General features: G+C 47.0%; 1 protein-coding gene across 1 annotated transcript in view; it reads right to left on the reverse strand.

Moving 5' to 3' along the window:
* PLEKHA7 (pleckstrin homology domain containing A7) overlaps nucleotides 1–15,646 on the reverse strand; it is a 245,111-nt gene extending 229,465 nt beyond the window's left edge. Inside the window, exons 1-3 of the mRNA XM_049780986.1 lie at nucleotides 15,563–15,646; nucleotides 15,380–15,456; nucleotides 15,232–15,289 (exon numbers count right to left, since the gene is read on the reverse strand). Coding sequence (XP_049636943.1) covers nucleotides 15,232–15,289; nucleotides 15,380–15,456; nucleotides 15,563–15,645 — 218 coding nt within the window. The 5' untranslated portion in view covers nucleotide 15,646. The remainder of the gene's footprint in view (nucleotides 1–15,231; nucleotides 15,290–15,379; nucleotides 15,457–15,562) is intronic.
* Between the last annotated feature and the right edge of the window lie 620 nt (nucleotides 15,647–16,266).

Below are 16,266 nucleotides of genomic sequence, written 5' to 3' on the forward strand. Positions count from 1 at the left end.
CTAGTTTTTAAATTAACCTTTAATTCGTTCAAATCAGTTCAAACTACAGAAAGTTAAAAAAATTACAAATATTCCTCACCCAAATTCACTCACTGTTAACATTTTACCTATTTGCTCTACTGTTTATTCACCTGCTTTTCCCTAAACACAACCACATCATCAAGTTTCCAAGTGTTTTCTTCAGCCACTTAAGAGCAAATACGTTCATGCATATTTTCCAGGGAAAAGAACAACACCCTTGGGCCAAGCATGGTAGAGCACATAAATTGCATGTGTGAGATCCTAGGTTCCATTCATGGTATAAGTCCCAACACAGTGAACTATTCCTCCGCCCCAAAATAATTTTGGAGGGTTTGAGGCCACATCCAGTGGTGCTTAGGTCTTACTTTTGGCTTTGTGCTTAGGGATCACTCCTGGCAGCGCTCAGAGGACCATATAAGGTAGGTGGCAGGGACTGAACCTGGATGAATCATTCAGCCATGTGCAAGACAAGCACCCTACCCTACCTGCTGTACTATCTCTACAGTCTCAAAAATAAGTTTTTAAAAAAATTAGGGGCCAGAAATGGTTGTCCTGTGTGAGACCATAGATTCAAATTCAGGACCACCTCCCCAAAAAAAAGATTAAAAAAACCACTACTTATGTGCTTATATAACAATTCCTTTATGTCTTTATTGATTGCAAGGGCTTCTCTCTCTCTCCCTCCCTCTTTCTCTCTTTCTCTCTCTCTCTCTCTCTCTCTCTCTCTCTCACACACACACACACACACACACACACACACACACACACACAAGGCATGCACTCTACCACTTAGTCAAATCCTAAGACCAAGAACATGTTTTTAATAACTATAATGGTTATGCAGTTTTTATTGCTCCAAGCCAGTTTCTGAGTCAAGTCCTAAAGTGTGCATGTTCTCAACTCGAGCAAGTCCAGTTCAAGGGCCATAAACTTCCAGTGTCAGCACACTGTGTGGTTACATCACAGAATCCACCTCTCCACCCTGTCCTCTATCTGAACGGGTGCACAAATGAAGAGCTCACAAGTACTGACATTTACTATATATCAGATACTTGCTATCCTTTTTCCATCATTTACTTCAAGTAATCCTTATGTGCACTCTTTATTTATTGGTGAGGAAATCACACTTATTGGGAGACAAAGTGGTGGGACTGAATTAGGACTAAGGGAGACAGATTCCAGAGCCCATGCAATTACCCATGGCCTCCTTCCCTCACTCACCCCATACCACCTATTCACGTTAATGCCTTTTCTTGCAAATAATCTCTCTTTGGGCTCAAGAAAACCGGCTCTGAGATGGTAAGTAATGCAAAGGGCAGAGCACAATGTATGAAGAAAGTCCAGGTTCAATTCTCAACACCATATGGTCCTCCAATCATTGACAGAAGTGATACCAGAGGCACTGAGCTGGGAGTATATATCTCTCTCTTTCTCTTTCTCTCTCTCTCTCTCTCTCTCTCTCTCTCTCTCTCTCTCTCTCTCGCACACACACACACACACAAACACACACACACACACACACACAGAGGTCTTATCTCCAGGTCAATATCCAGTGGCTGTGACAGAGTGAGAAAGAGAAAGAAAAGATGGGGAGTGGTGGGAAGGCATGGCCCAACTCAATCTAGGGAGAAAGCAACCCAGGTTAGAATTGATGATCCCCACATGATCTGTACCCTTTGAGGTAGTATTGCCCAAAGAGATTGGAAGGCCAATGACAGTCTCTCCACCTCCCTGTCCCCCACAACTGCACAATGGGGTTGATGGCTCTGGAGTCCCTACTTCTGTTTAGAAGACATTGAGCCATACAAGTGCAGTACAATTTACCAAACTATAGCAGGATTAGAAGCTACAAGGGTAGGGTATAACAAGTTAAACTGAAGATAAAGCCTGCACACTTTTTTTTCTTCAAAATTTTGGGCCACCCCTGACTGTGTATCCTCACAGCTTACTTCTATCTCTGTGCTCAGAGATCACTCCTGGTGGGACTCAAGGTATCATGTGGAATGCTGGGGATCAAACCCAATTCAGCTGTGTCTGAGGCACACATCTACACTCCTATACCATTTCCTAATCACTAAAGCCTAACATTTCCCATAGATCTCTGAGAGGATATGGATTGGCCTTTACCATCTTTTGTTATTAGGGTTGTGGTCAAAAAACTGTCAGGGCCCGGAGAGATAGCACAGCGGCGTTTGCCTTGCAAGCAGCCGATCCAGGACCAAAGGTGGTTGGTTCGAGTCCCGGTGTCCCATATGGTCCCCCGTGCCTGCCAGGAGCTATTTCTGAGCAGACAGCCAGGAGTAACCCCTGAGCAATGCCGGGTGTGGCCCAAAAACCAAAAAAAAAAAAACAAAAAACAAACAAACAAAAAAAAAAAAACTGTCAGGAACCTCAACCTGCGATCCAAGAATCCACCCTCTTCTCTGAATCTAAAGAAACTGAACTACACAGTCACTTTAATCTCTGAGTTCAGAACATTTGTTCTGTTTTGTTTAGGTTTGTTTTGGTTTAGGTTCTGGCTTCAAGCATGGGTTGCAAGCACTTTGCCACTGAGCTCCAACCAGTGTGAGTCTGCGTTTCTGAACTGAAAAAAAAAAAAAAAATGCAGGGGCCAGAGCAATAGCACAGCAGGTAGGGCATTTGCTTTGCATGCAACTGACCCAGGTTCAATCCTCAACATCCTTTATGGTCTCCTGAGCCTGCCAGGAATAATTTCTGAGAGCAAAGCCAGGAGTAATCCCTGAGCATTCCTGAGTGTGACCCCAACCCCCTCAAAAGTAATTTTGTGAGTCTCTAACCATATATTGTGTGTGACACCCTCCACAAACAATAAAACATTAATCTCCAAAAATTCTCATTTGAAATGTTTTTAATATTTTGACAGTCATTTATAAACAACAGGCAAATAAAACCATATTCCTCAAAGTTTTCTCCTCTGCCAATATTGACTTAAGACACTATGCCAAAATAAAGATATTAATTTAAAAAAAAGACACTATGCCAGTTTACCAAGATGCTTCTGTCTTATGCTGAGCAAAAATTCTCAAATTATTTTTCTTTTTCTAAAGAAACAGAAAGATTGAAGCAAGCACCTCATAAAAGCACAAGACAGTACAACAGAATAAAGTATTTTCGTTTTTTTGTGTTTGTTTTTGGGTCACACCCAGCAATGCTCAGAATTTACTTCTGTCTCTGCACTTAGGAATTACTCCTGGCAGTACTGGGCATAGAGGTGCTATATGAGGGCTAAACCTGGATTAGCCACATGCAAAGCAAGTGCCCTACCAGCTCGACTATCTCTCTGTCTCAAGCAAGAAGTATTTTTTCTTTTCTTTTTTGGGGGGGGAGGGGAAAGGGTCACACCTGGCAGTGCTCAGGGGTTACTCCCAGCTCTGCACTTAGAATCACACATGTAGGGCTCACAGGACCATATGAGATGCCAGAGATGTCAGCCGCAATGCAAGCTGTACTATCTCGTACTATAGTACTATAGCTATGCTATCTGTACCAGCCCCACATGAAGTATTTTCTTCAGAAATCTTTTTCTAGGGCTAATAGAGATAGAGTAGGGGGTAGAGCACTAGCTTTTTAAGCGGCCCATCCAGATTTGATCCTTGGTACCACTTATGGTCCCCCGAGCCCACCAGGAGTGATTCCTGAGTGCAGAGCCAGGAGTAAGCCCTGAGCACTGCCAGATGTGGCTCAAAAACAAAAACCCAGATTCTTTTCTAAAGTCCACAGTTCAGGAAGCCCAAAATGTATTTCAACAGAAACCAAAGAACAGAGGCCAGAGAAATAGCACAGCAGTCGGGCTTTTGCCTTGCAAGCAGCCGATCCAAGATGGACGATGGTTCTAATCCTGGCAACCCATATCGTCTCCCGTGCCTGCCAGGAGTAACCCTGAGCATAGCCAGGTGTGACCCAAAAGGAAAAAAAAAAAAAAAGAAAAGAAACCAAAGAACAGAAAGGGTGTATTAATGCATAGGAAACATACTATTTCTGCCAACACACACCCCAAATTTGGGTATCCACTGTCCCTTCCACACTGGCCTTTTTGAGCCACACTCCTCCAGGGCAGGAAAGAGCCTGGGATGCATCTTGTAACTAGTTAGAAAGTGGTTTTCCCAGGAGGTCTCTGGGCTGGTTTAGAGACAGCACTACAGAGCTTGGCTCTTAATCCCTCCCCCGGCTTTCTGCACAGTGCCACTGTTGTTCTGTTGGCACAACCCAATGTTTGAATCCATGAACCAGTTTTCACCCTTGATTAAAACAACCAGGAAATAAAACATCCAATGTGGGATTGTGCCAAAATCTTCCAAGCTGAGAGAAGGTCTCCTTATCCTTCCATCAGAGCTTTCAGAATTTCTATCTTAAATCAACGGGAATTCAATTCCCAGAAACACTTGGTAGCAGCTGCTTCTGAGTTTGAAATCAAGTTCCTTTGACTGGGGCTGCTGTTCCCCAGTCCACTCCAGGACAGCTGTAAATGAAACATCAGGTTGGCTCACTATGAGACGCACATCACTGACTCAACAGAGCTCACCACTGATCTGGAGAGGAAAGGTGACAGACAAGATAGTTTTTCTGAGTGGTGCTCTGCAGGTCTGGCCTGAGATTTAGACCCTAGGAGGGCAGCTTCTGGGCAACCCAACATTCAGGGCACGGGCAGCGCACAGGGGTCCCCAGCTGGGCAGTCTTCCCTGCTTCAGCCTCCACACTCACCCTAACATTTCTTCTCTCCCTTTAACTGCAGTCTGAAAAGTGGATTTGCTGGACACAAACCAGATGCCTTTCTTGAGCATGATCTCCAGAAGCAAGATAACCCTTCGAAAAGAGGCTTAAAGTCCAGGCTCACATCTGGTTCCCATATGCTGCCTCTCAGGGTCAGGCTCTTAACTCCCCCAGACTACCTCCCCCATTCTAGCCTGTCCCAGTGAATCTGGGTACCAGCACTTTTGTCCTGCACTGGTCCTTTAAGTACTGAAATTTCACCATCTGCAATTCAGAAATGAATCTATACCAGTGTACTAATAAGTTAAATTTTAATGCTTCTTTGCTTGAAGTAACAGTCAGAGAACAATTTATTTTAAGTGCCACAATGATTTGAGAGCAATACAGCACAGAGAGTAATAAAAATGTTTGTACTTTATCATCTTCAGTGCATCTTCTTCCTCCTGCTTTGTGAGCAGTGGCCCTATGCTGTCATCCTGTGCTGGGTGCTGCAACTTAGGGTGGGTGCCCGCCCTGTACTTAGAACCTGCAATGGTCAAGAAAGTTGAGGAGGGAGCTGTCAGCTTCATTCCAGGCCCCAGAAATGTCTCCCCCTTGGAACTGGGGATGTGACTCAAGGAATAGGAGGGTCTGCCTTGTACTTGATTTGATCAATTGTTTTGATCCCTGTGGCAGTATTTACCCCAACCCAAGTGGTAACACCCCCCCAACAACAAAATTTAAAAAGTCATCCCCACAACCTACATATAGGAAGCAGACCCCACAGGAAAAGGTACTCCACATTTGGTTCTAAAAGGCCCATAACTAAGGCAGAGGCCCCAGAAGAGAGAAGAGCCAGAGTGTCAAACATTAGCTGTTCCACACCACAGCCCTGAAGCCAAGTGATAAAGGACTTCAAGAAATGACACACAGGAAAGGAGGGACATCAGGTAGAGCCAACACAAATCCACACCTAGGTGCAGGACAAAGTTGGGATGTGCCCAATGAGGTGGTGTTCTGACTACATGTCCTGCACTTGGCAGCAAGCAGTGCCCTGCAGGAAGCCTGGGGTCCAAGCACCAGCTTTGGCTGCTCCTCTTCTTTCATCTTGTCCCCCAGCACTTGCCTCCCGACAAAGAGTTTTGACAAAGAGCCTGGATACTTAATGAGTTCCCTGGGTTCCTCAAACACTGCAGCTTCAATAAATGCCTCAGATAGGCCAGAGAGATAGCATGGAGTTAGGGCATTTGCCTTGCATGCAGAAGGACGGTGGTTCGAATCCTGGCATTCCATATGGTCCCGAGCCTGCCAGGAGCGATTTCTAAGTATAGAGCCAGGAGTAATCCCTAAGTGCTGCCGGTGTGACCCAAAAACAAAAACATAGTAAGGGAATACCAAATGTCCAAAGGTAATAAAAACAAAGAACATGAGGACCAGTCTTCAGATGGAAGCTTGCAGGGTGGGGAAGGGAACCAGGATAGAAAGGGAAACACTCTGACAGAGGTGGAGGGAAGGGGTCACTATTAAAGAGGAGGAGGTACTGAAAAGTGTTTAGAGACAGGCTTTGAGATAGGAGGGAAAATAAGGACATTGGTGGAGGGTCATGGACACTGGTGAAGGGATGGGTATTGGAACCTAACATGCCTGAAATGCAATCATGAATAACTATGGGATTCATGGTGACTCAATAAGATATAAAAATTAAACCGGTCCGATGGCAGTGGTTTATCAGAACTTATTAACTTAGTATCACAAAAGTTGGTATATAACCCCCCACACACACACTGCTCAATTTGACTGGCTTTAAAAGAAAAAAAAAAGAAAAAAATTAAAAATGAAGTCAAAGTAGGTAAGGCACTTTAACTTGCTTGCAAGTAGTTGACCAGAATGCAATACTCAGCACCCCATATGTTACCCCCTCACCTGTCCCAGGTATGGCTCAAAAACAAACAAAATGAATAACTAAAAATATAATATAGGGCCAGAGAGATAGCACAGTGTTAGGGCGTTCGCCTTGCACACAGCCTACCCAAAACTGATGGTATTTGATTCCCGACATACTATATAGGTCCCTTGAGCCTGCTAGGAGCGATTTTTGAGTACAGCCAGTAGTAACCCCTGAGCACCACTGGGTGTGTCCCAAAAACAAAAACAAACAAACAAAAATATATAGGACCTGTTCTTCAAGCCCATGTTCTCCACTAACATGTACCCACTCTTTCTCTCCCCTTATATCTTTCTAAAAAATTTTTGAAAAACAACTATCTTGTTTTGGGCCAGAGCAATAGCATAGCAGTAGGGCATTTGCCTTGCACATGTCCAATCCAGGACAAACCTTGGTTTGATCCTCGGCGTCCCAAATGGTCTCCTGAGCCAGGATCTATTTCTGAGTACATAGCCAGGAGTAACCCCTGAGTGTGACAGGGTGTGGCCCAAAAAGAAAAAAAAAATACTATCTTTGTTATATCAAAAAAAAAAAAAAAGAGGAAATTATAAAAATTAAACCCCAGAAACCAAGCCCCTTTTATCATAATCACTAAGTCTGCATCAGACTAGCTCCATAGATTCAATCTATTATTGAAAGAGATAAAAACCAGGTATAAAAAATGATGGGTACACCAGCCACAATTAAATGCTGGCTATATCAGGATGGGGGACAAGTCCCCACCCTGCCAAAGCCACACCAGCTGAACCCACCATCCACAGTAACTATTCTGCCAATGACCCTGCTTCACCACTCAACTCTAGCTTTCAGTAGAGACACCAAACTGGCCAGAACTCCAGTTATGCCAATAATTGGACTGATAGCACCAGAACTTTTTTTTTTTTTTTTTTTTTTTGGTTTTTGGGCCACACCCAGCAGTGCTCAGGGGTTACTCCTGGCTATCTGTTCAGAAATAGCTCCTGGCAGGCATGGGGGACCATATGGGACACCAGGATTCGAACCAACCAACTTAGGTTCTGAGTCCTGAGGCAAACACCGCTGTGCTATCTCTCTGGCCCCACCAGAACTTTTTTTGCAGTGAGTGCAGGCACCCTCCCCCCACCTTCTCATACTTCTGAAGGCCTGGCAGTCAAAAAACACTCATTCCTGTTCAAGCTCTGAAATCTTTGGATTTCAGGCCAAATCATTGAACCTTCGTGGACCTGACTTTGATCATGTTAACACAGTATTTCTCAACATATTTTGGAATTAAAAACAAAGAATTCAATAGCCCTTCCAACCTTATTTCCTTCCTGTGGTCCCTATAAAATCTACAATATCAGCACAGTGCTTGGAATTCTTGGATAACCCCCAAACTTTTTTTATTAATGTCATGCCAGCAGGAATACACCAATTTAGAATTTACCAATTTCGAAGTCACCTAACATTCAGAAATAAAAGAAGTAACAGAAAGAAAAATTAGCAATAAGAGATTAGTAAACCTGACAAATGATATAATGACCTCATTGTTAGATATAATAATTTTCACAAATTTTGTTGTTGTTGTACTCTTTCTTTTTCTTCTTTTCTTTCTTTCTCTTTCCTTCTCTTCTTTTTTTTTTTTTTTTTTTTTTTTTGGTTTTTGGGCCACACCCGGTAACGCTCAGGGGTTACTCCTGGCTATGCGCTCAGAAGTCGCTCCTGGCTTGGGGGACCATATGGGACACCGGGGGATCGAACCGCGGTCCGTCCAAGGCTAGCGCAGGCAAGGCAGGCACCTTACCTCTTGCGCCACCGCCCGGCCCCCCTTCTCTTCTTTTTAATATTTTTGCTCCCACTTGTATGGAAACAAATTATGATCAACTATGTATTATATCATCTTTAAACAAAGTAATGTATGTATAAAAAAAATTAAACATCATTCTAGATCCCAAGGTCTTTTCTAGAACTTCTCCTTTGATAATCAGGGAGGGAAGGAGAAGGACTAGCAGGGGTCCTCAAACTTTTTAAACAGGGGCCAGTTCACTGTCCCTCAGACCATTGGAGGGTCTGACAATAGTAAAAACAAAATTTATGAATGAATTCTTATGCACACTGCATATATCTTATTTTGCAATGAAGAAACAAAACAGATACAAATACAATATGTGGCCCGCGGGCCATAGTTTGAGGACCACTGGACTAGAGTCTGGGCCCAGAGTGCTGGGGGTCACCAAGGCCAAAACCTGGCAGTGCTCATGGGTCATATGGACTACACCTAGGGGTCTTGAGGGGTCAAGCTGTACTAAGGATCAAACTTAAGGTCTTGAGATCCTCTGAGCTGTCTCCCCAGTTCCAAGGTTTTCACTTTTGAACAGACTACATAGCAAACTTGTTATACTAAGTAATAATTAACATCCTTCATTTCTTAATTATTAGAAGAAATGCAGTGCCCACCCCCAACCCAGGGCTAAGGCCTTGCCCATGTGCCTTAATCCCCCCCAAAAAAACTAAAGATGTGGTCATATGAGCCTTAGCAGCATGACTCAGAGCAAGGGCATGGGACACAGGATTCCTGCAAGTAGCAGGCCGGGCTCTCAGTGGTGGCTGGGTAGGAGCTGGTTCCCCTATCATAGACAAACACTCATTTCTGTTCAAGCTCTAGCACTGGCCAAACCACCAAGCCTTCATGGACCTAACTTTGATCATGTTAACACAGTATTTCTCAACATATTTTGGAATTAAAAACAAAAGAGTCAATGCCCCTCTAATCTTATTTTCTTTCTGTGGCCCCTCTGTCCTATCAGTAGGCTCCCCAGTCCTATGCCATAGTCACCCATTTATGCAACTTTATCTATGGCCTCTTAGAATATCCTAGCCTACAAACTTAGAGTTGCTAATCTATAGAACTGGCATATCCTCTGCTTAGCTGCTCAAAGGGCAGCTAACAGAAACAAAGTTGTGACTGGACATGTGTATTTAAGGTGAGTTTGCCCTATATGGGCCAATCTTTGTTCCATCCCTGGAATCCCATATGGTCCCATGAGCACCACCAGGAGTGGTACTGTGTGTAGGGCCAGGAGTAATCCCTGAGTATTACCAGGTGTGGGCCCCAAACAAACAAAATTAAAGATGGAGGAAAAAACAACTGTTCTTTGCTGTTGGAACCTTCAGGACTATTACCAGCTTTCAAATCTATAAAGTAGCATTAGTAGCTGGTCCTATCTAATCCAACTGCTGTGAGTATTCAATCAGATAAGCATTGTAATACAGTTCCTGGCATTTTCAAGAACTGGAAAAGATCAGGCTATTATGTAATTGCTAGTACTATTACTGCTGGTGCAATTAAAGACACTATTATCACAATTACTATGATACTTGCTTCCTCTCTAAAGGACTTATGGGAAAGAAGATAAATCTTAGGATACAGGAAATCTTCCTTATAAATTCCTTATGCAATTTCATCTCTAATTAATCCCAAATTAAGCCAAAAGCACAAAAAGTAAAACTAAAATCCATCAGCCTTTGCTCAAGGTTCTCTGCCTCAAGAAATGAACTCTGGAGAACGTTCAAACATTTACTAAATATCAGAAGCAACTGGCACATCCTGGAAACCTCACACAACTTTCCAGTCCCAGGGTCCATTGGGGAAAAACAAAGGCACAGCCAATGTCCTTTCACTGAGTCCTTCTTAAGGAAGGACACACACACACACACACACACACACACACACACACACACACACACCGCCTCCCCTGCCCCCAATAGCTACTTGTTCAGCAGAACAACCAAATTGAGGGATCAGAAATCAAACTAAAGCAAATTTATTTCCTTTCCTAAAAAAAAAAAAAAAAAAAAAAAAAAGGAGAGCTCTTACTCCAAATATTTTTTTCTTTTTGTTTGTTTGTTTATAGGTCATACCCAGAAATTCTCAGAAATTATTTCTGGTAGTGGGTCCATATAAGATGCCAGGGATTGAACCCTGGTCAGCTGTGTGCCAAGCAAATATATTATTCGCTGTATTATTGCTCAGGGTCCTTGTTACTTCAAACCCTTAAAGTCTCTAATGAAATTGCCACAAGAAGAGGTAGGATAGGACCAGAGAGATAGCAAGGAGGTAGGGCATTTGCTTTGCATGCAGAAGGATGGTGGTTCGAATCCTGGCATCCCATATGGTCCCCCCGAGCCTGACAAAAGTGATTTCTGAGCGTAGAGCCAGGAGTAACCCTTGAGCACTGCCAGCTGTGACCCAAAAACCAAAAAAAAAAAAAAAAAAAAGAGGTAGGAGCAAAAGACTGAAAAAAGGCAAGTATAGTGCAAATACATATTGAATACTACTTAGCTAGAAGAAAAGGTGAAATCATATATCTGCTTCTATGTAGATGGATCTAGAGAATATCCTGCTGAGTGAAGTCAGTTAGAAGAGAAGGACAGACACAGAACGATCCCTCTCGGTCAGTCAGAAGGAGAAAGACAGACACAAAATGATCCTTCTCGTATGTGAGATATAAAACAATATATAGAGTGAGAAATAAAAAATGCTCAAAGGCAACAGAAACAATGAGCAAGAAAAATGGTCTTTAGTAGGAAGTTTACCAGAAGCGAAGTAGAGGGACACAGAGAATATGGACAGAGACAGACACTCTGGTAGTACTAGGATGTATAATGCATGAGACCCTACCAATAACAGTTTTTAAACCATGGTGGCTTTAAAATGTTAAGGGAGAGAGAGATTAGACTTGAGGGTCTAGGATGTAGCTCAGTCAGTGGTGGAGGCCAGGCCTGGCATGTGTGAGGCCCTGGGTTTGCCCCCTGGTGCCTCTTCACATCATCTCAAGCAGCTGCCACAGGAACCCAACCTCCCTCGTAGCTTGCCCAAATGTAAGGAATGGGACATTGTGGCATTTGCTGTCACCTAGTCTGGGACAGACTCTGCCAAAGTCCCGAAAGATGAGGGTAGGAGGAGGCAAGGTTTGCTGTGGGATAATCTCTAGGGACCTGACAGGGTTATCAGAGACAAGTTCAGCAAATAGATGGTGACCAGGAGGCTGCAACTACTTCCTACTGAACCCTGCACAGCCCTCAGGCTACCAGCTCAAGACTGTACTCAGGGGTTGGAATCATACTACAGGGGACAGGGCGCTTGACTTACATGCAGGCAACTCAGGTTTGATCCCTGGCAGTTCATAGGATTGATCCCCTGAGTTCCACCAGGAGTAGCCCCTAAGTATTGCTTAATGTGGTTTAAAAAAAAATAGACTACACATAGCACTTCACAGAATCCTCACAGGTTCCTGTCAAATGCAGGTCCCACTCCTGCTCCATCTTGTCTGAGGTCAGACCATGCAGGCCATGTCCTGGCCTTTCCTTCTCACCTTCTCAGAGACTGTGCCTACAAATGACTAGTCTCTCCCTGCACCCCTGTAATTGCACTGTTGGTCGGAGCACTAAGCCACTATTACTGAGAGGGGTCTGGGAATCCTGAACACTGCCTGGGAGACCCCCAAACCCAAGTATCTGAAAGACTCACCTGTAATGAGTGATTCAAGGTCATCATCCCCTATTTTCTCTGCCACTTATTCCAATCAGCCTTCGTCCTTGCGATTCTGTGACCCCTCAGACTCCTGGGCTTTCTCCTACCTTCTTGAACCTAAGGTTCCTTTGCCAAAACCTCTTTCTGAGGTTCTCGTCTCTCTTAGCTCTCCTTCCTTACTCAGTGATTTCACCCAGTTCTCTGGCTAGAGTAATACCTGTAACACTCAAATGCATCTCAGTCCTCCCTTTCCTGGAGCTTCAGATTCCAGCATCTGACTGGCTTGTACAGTCATGTCTCCAAGGCAACCTGGTAAAACATGCTCTCCTGCTCTCCCCCACTTCAAACCCCGTCCTTCCCATCTTGATGAGATGAACACCTTCCACTCGGCTGCACAATCCCTTAGGAGTTATCATTGACGCTTCTCATTCTCTCAGAGACAACATCCACTCATCAGGCCCGAAGCTGACCACTTCTCTCCATCTCCAGAGCCACCAGCCTCCCTTTGGCTGTCAAAATTCCAGCGTGGATGGCACCACCGCCTCCTATTGCTCTCCAGCCTCTACTCTGCCCACCAAAAAAACACTCTACAGCAAGCACACTGGCTTTTCTAAAAGGCCAATCCGGGGCCAGCGAGAACACAGAAAGTAAGATGTTTGTTTTGCATATGGCTGCTTTGTCCTGACTCTGGTGAAAATTTCTAATGTTACATATGGTTCCCTGAGAACCATCAGGGACCACTCCTGAACAGGGAGCCAGAAATAGCCCCTAAATGCCCCCCCAAATAAATAAATTGTCCAAAAAATCACTGTTTCAATCCCCAGTTACAATCCTCTGATGGCTTTTAAGTGGGCTCCCATTCAAGTTTAGAAACTTGCCTTTCTCCTATCTGTAATCATCTTTTTTTTTTCTTTTTGGCTTTTGGGTCACACCTTGCAGTGTTCAGGGATTACTCCTGGCTCTGTGCTCAGGGATCACTTTTGGTGGGCTCAGGGACCATATGAGGTACCAAGAATCCAACCAGAATTGGCCAGGTGCAAGGCAAGTACTCTACCTGCTTTGCTATGGCTCCAGCCTCGACAAGGTAGTTTTTAGTGAACAAACCTTGCCTATATATGAGAGGTGAGAAAAAGGGAAAATGTGTTCAAATGAGAAAAACAGGCTTCTCCAAAGAGGAAACAGGCAAGCAAGGAGATACATCTGGAGCTTCAAGAAGGAACTTGGGCTTAAAAAGCAAGCCCTTAATTTAATTTTCTGCACAGCACTTAGCACTATCTGATGTTATTCTTTTCGCTTTTGTATTCAGACTACACTCAGCGGTGCTCAAGGCTTAACCCTGGCTCTACACTTGGGATCATTCCTGGCAGGCTCGTAAACCATACGGTATGCCAGGGAATCAAACAGAAAGTAAACTAACTGGACCTGATGTTATTCTTATTTGTTTACTTATTTTCTGTTTGGTTGGGGTTTTTTTTTTTTTTTTTTGGTCCACTAAATTGTAAACCCTGCTCCCAGACCTTGTTTGTTCCATTCATTTCTGTAATCTCATGACCCAAAACCAAGTGTATTCCATTCCATGACAGAAATCTGATAATTAAGAAATGGAAGATATGCTAAGATGCGGGTATATTCTCTCTCTCTCTCTCTCTCTCTCTCTCTCTCTCTCTCTCTCTCTCTCTTTCTCTCTCTCTTACACACACACACACACACACACACACACACACACACACACACAGCAGGACCAAATCCTCAGTCTTCCAGCTCACGTCTAACCGTCTATCTGTCTAACTCACTCTCTAGGACCCCAAAGCAGGGAGGGGCCAGCAGAATTCCCTCGAGCATCTTCTGCTTCAGTTGTGCAGCTCCTCTACTAACCGGCAGCGTTTCACAAGGAAGAAGACGGCATCCCCCACCCCAAGTAGGCGGAGTTTGAGTCCGACCACCCCGTAAACCTTTGGCTAGCTCATTCATTTTGCGAACGTTTATTTACGGAGCGCCTAACTCTGCCTCCTGGGGCCAAGGATCAAAACCAGTTTCTGAACTAGCAGGCTGGCGGCCGCAAAACTACCTGATGGGCGGAGTGAGAAAGGGAAGATTGCAAGTGCTGGAGGAGGCTGAGTGGCTCCTTGGTTGGTTGTGTGTTTGTGTGTGTGTGTGTTAATGTCTTGAAGTCCCATGTCTGGGCTCCTGTGTGTGTATGTTTGTGTTTATGTCTTACTGTGTGTGTGTGTGTGTGTTAGTGTCTTAAAGTCCCATGTCTGGGCTCCTGTGTGTGTATGTTTGTATTTATGTCTTACTCTGTGTGTGTGTGTGTGTGTGTGTGTGTGTGTGTGTGTGTGTGTGTGTGTGTGTGTGTGATGTCTTACAGTCCCATGTCTGGTTTCCTGGGCCTGTGCTCCTTGGACCAAACCTAGGCTAGATAGAGCACAGCAGACAAGTCGGGGAGCGCTGGAGAAACGTCACTGGCTGGTGGATCCCCCACCCATTTCCCCATTCCCTCCCCCACCAGCCCCGCAGCCCGCGCTCAGACCCCAGCGGGGTGTGCAAGGGGGAATGCGGTGCCCACCGTCCCGGGCAGGAAACCCGGCCAAGAGCCTGGGGCCTCGCTAGCCCCGCGCCATTCCCTCCTCCGTCTCCCCGAAACACCCACTCCCGCCCGAACCCCGCAAGTAGCGCTTCTCCCCCAGGGCTCTTGCGCAGCCCCAAAAGATCCAGGCGGCGGGGAGGAGGGAGGCGTGTCCCGCCGCTCGCACCCGCGCCCCAATTCCCACTCCCGCCCAAACCGCCTGATCGCGGGAGCCAAGTTTGCAAACTCCAGTCTCCCCCATTCAGTCCCTTCCCGGAGAGAGGAGATCTGGGGGACCCCCCCCTGTTTCCAGGTGCTTCCCCCCATCAGAGCTGCGCACCCCGATCGCCTCCCCGGTTCCAAGTCGGGCGCGCAAAACCTGGCTCCCGCGCGCGCGCGTCGGGGGACCCTCGCAGGACAGGGGCCACAGGCGCGACGGTCATCGGAGGGGTGGGGTGGAAAGGGGAGACCCCCCCCAGAAGACCCGCGATCACTCACTCAATGAAGTAGCTGGCACCCTCCTCCGTGAAGCCCTCCTCCCAGCCACGGGGCAAGTCTGCGGGAAGGAAGAAGACAAAAGTCGGGCCGGAGTTGGGGACGCCCCACACCTCGCCCAAACAGCCCACCTCCGAGCCCCGGCGCCCACCTGAGCGGATCATGTGCCCCGAGTTGACGGGCTCCCCCGTGCGCGGGTGCAGCCAGGTCGTGCTGCGGAGCTGGTCGCTGCGGGACGGGGACAGACAAATGGACATGCACCTGTTAGCGCCGCCGCCTGCGCCCGCGCCCCGCACGCCCCGCGCCCCCCGCGCCCCGCAAGCCCGCGCCGCACTTGATGAAGAAGACGCGGCCGTCGCGACACACGCCGTACGACCAGTGCTCCGGGAGGGTGTCCCTGCCGCCCGCCGCCGCCATGTTCGCCGCTCCGGCCGCCGCCGGGCTCGGGGCGGGGACGCGGGGCGCGGGCGCGGGCCCCGGGCGCCCCCGTGCGCTCCACCCCCGCGCAACCGCCCGCCCGCCCGCTCCTCCGGCGCCCGCCCGGCCCGAGCCCCGCTCCGCTCCGCGCCCCGGCCGCCCCGCGCGCTCGCCCGCCCGCCCGAGTTCGCCCCCGCTCGGGCCACGGCCTTTGTCCCCGCGCCTCCCCGGCCCCGGCCCCGGCCCCGGCCCCGGCCCCGCCCGCCCCGGCCCGGTCCTGGGCCCCCGCGGCCCGCTCTGGAGCAGGGAGGGGAAGGGCCCGGCTGGCGGGGCTCGGCGGGCAGACTCCGAAATCGGGAGCAGATATATACACACACACACGCACGCACACATCCCGCCGCACCTGCTGCCCCTCAGTGTTGGACCCACACGAGCTAGGCGGCAGAAACTCCGAAACTTCTCTCTCTCTCTCTCTCTCTCTCTCTCTCTCTCTCTCTCTCTCTCTCTCTCTCTCTCTCTCTCTCTCTCTCTCTCTCTCTCTCTGCCTGTCTCTCTCTGTCTCTCCTTTCTCACCTCTCTGTGTCTCTGTCTCTGTCTCTGTCTCATCTCTCTCCTCTCTCC

Source organism: Suncus etruscus, chromosome 9, assembly GCF_024139225.1.
Source record: "Suncus etruscus isolate mSunEtr1 chromosome 9, mSunEtr1.pri.cur, whole genome shotgun sequence".
Classification (NCBI taxonomy): domain Eukaryota; kingdom Metazoa; phylum Chordata; class Mammalia; order Eulipotyphla; family Soricidae; genus Suncus; species Suncus etruscus.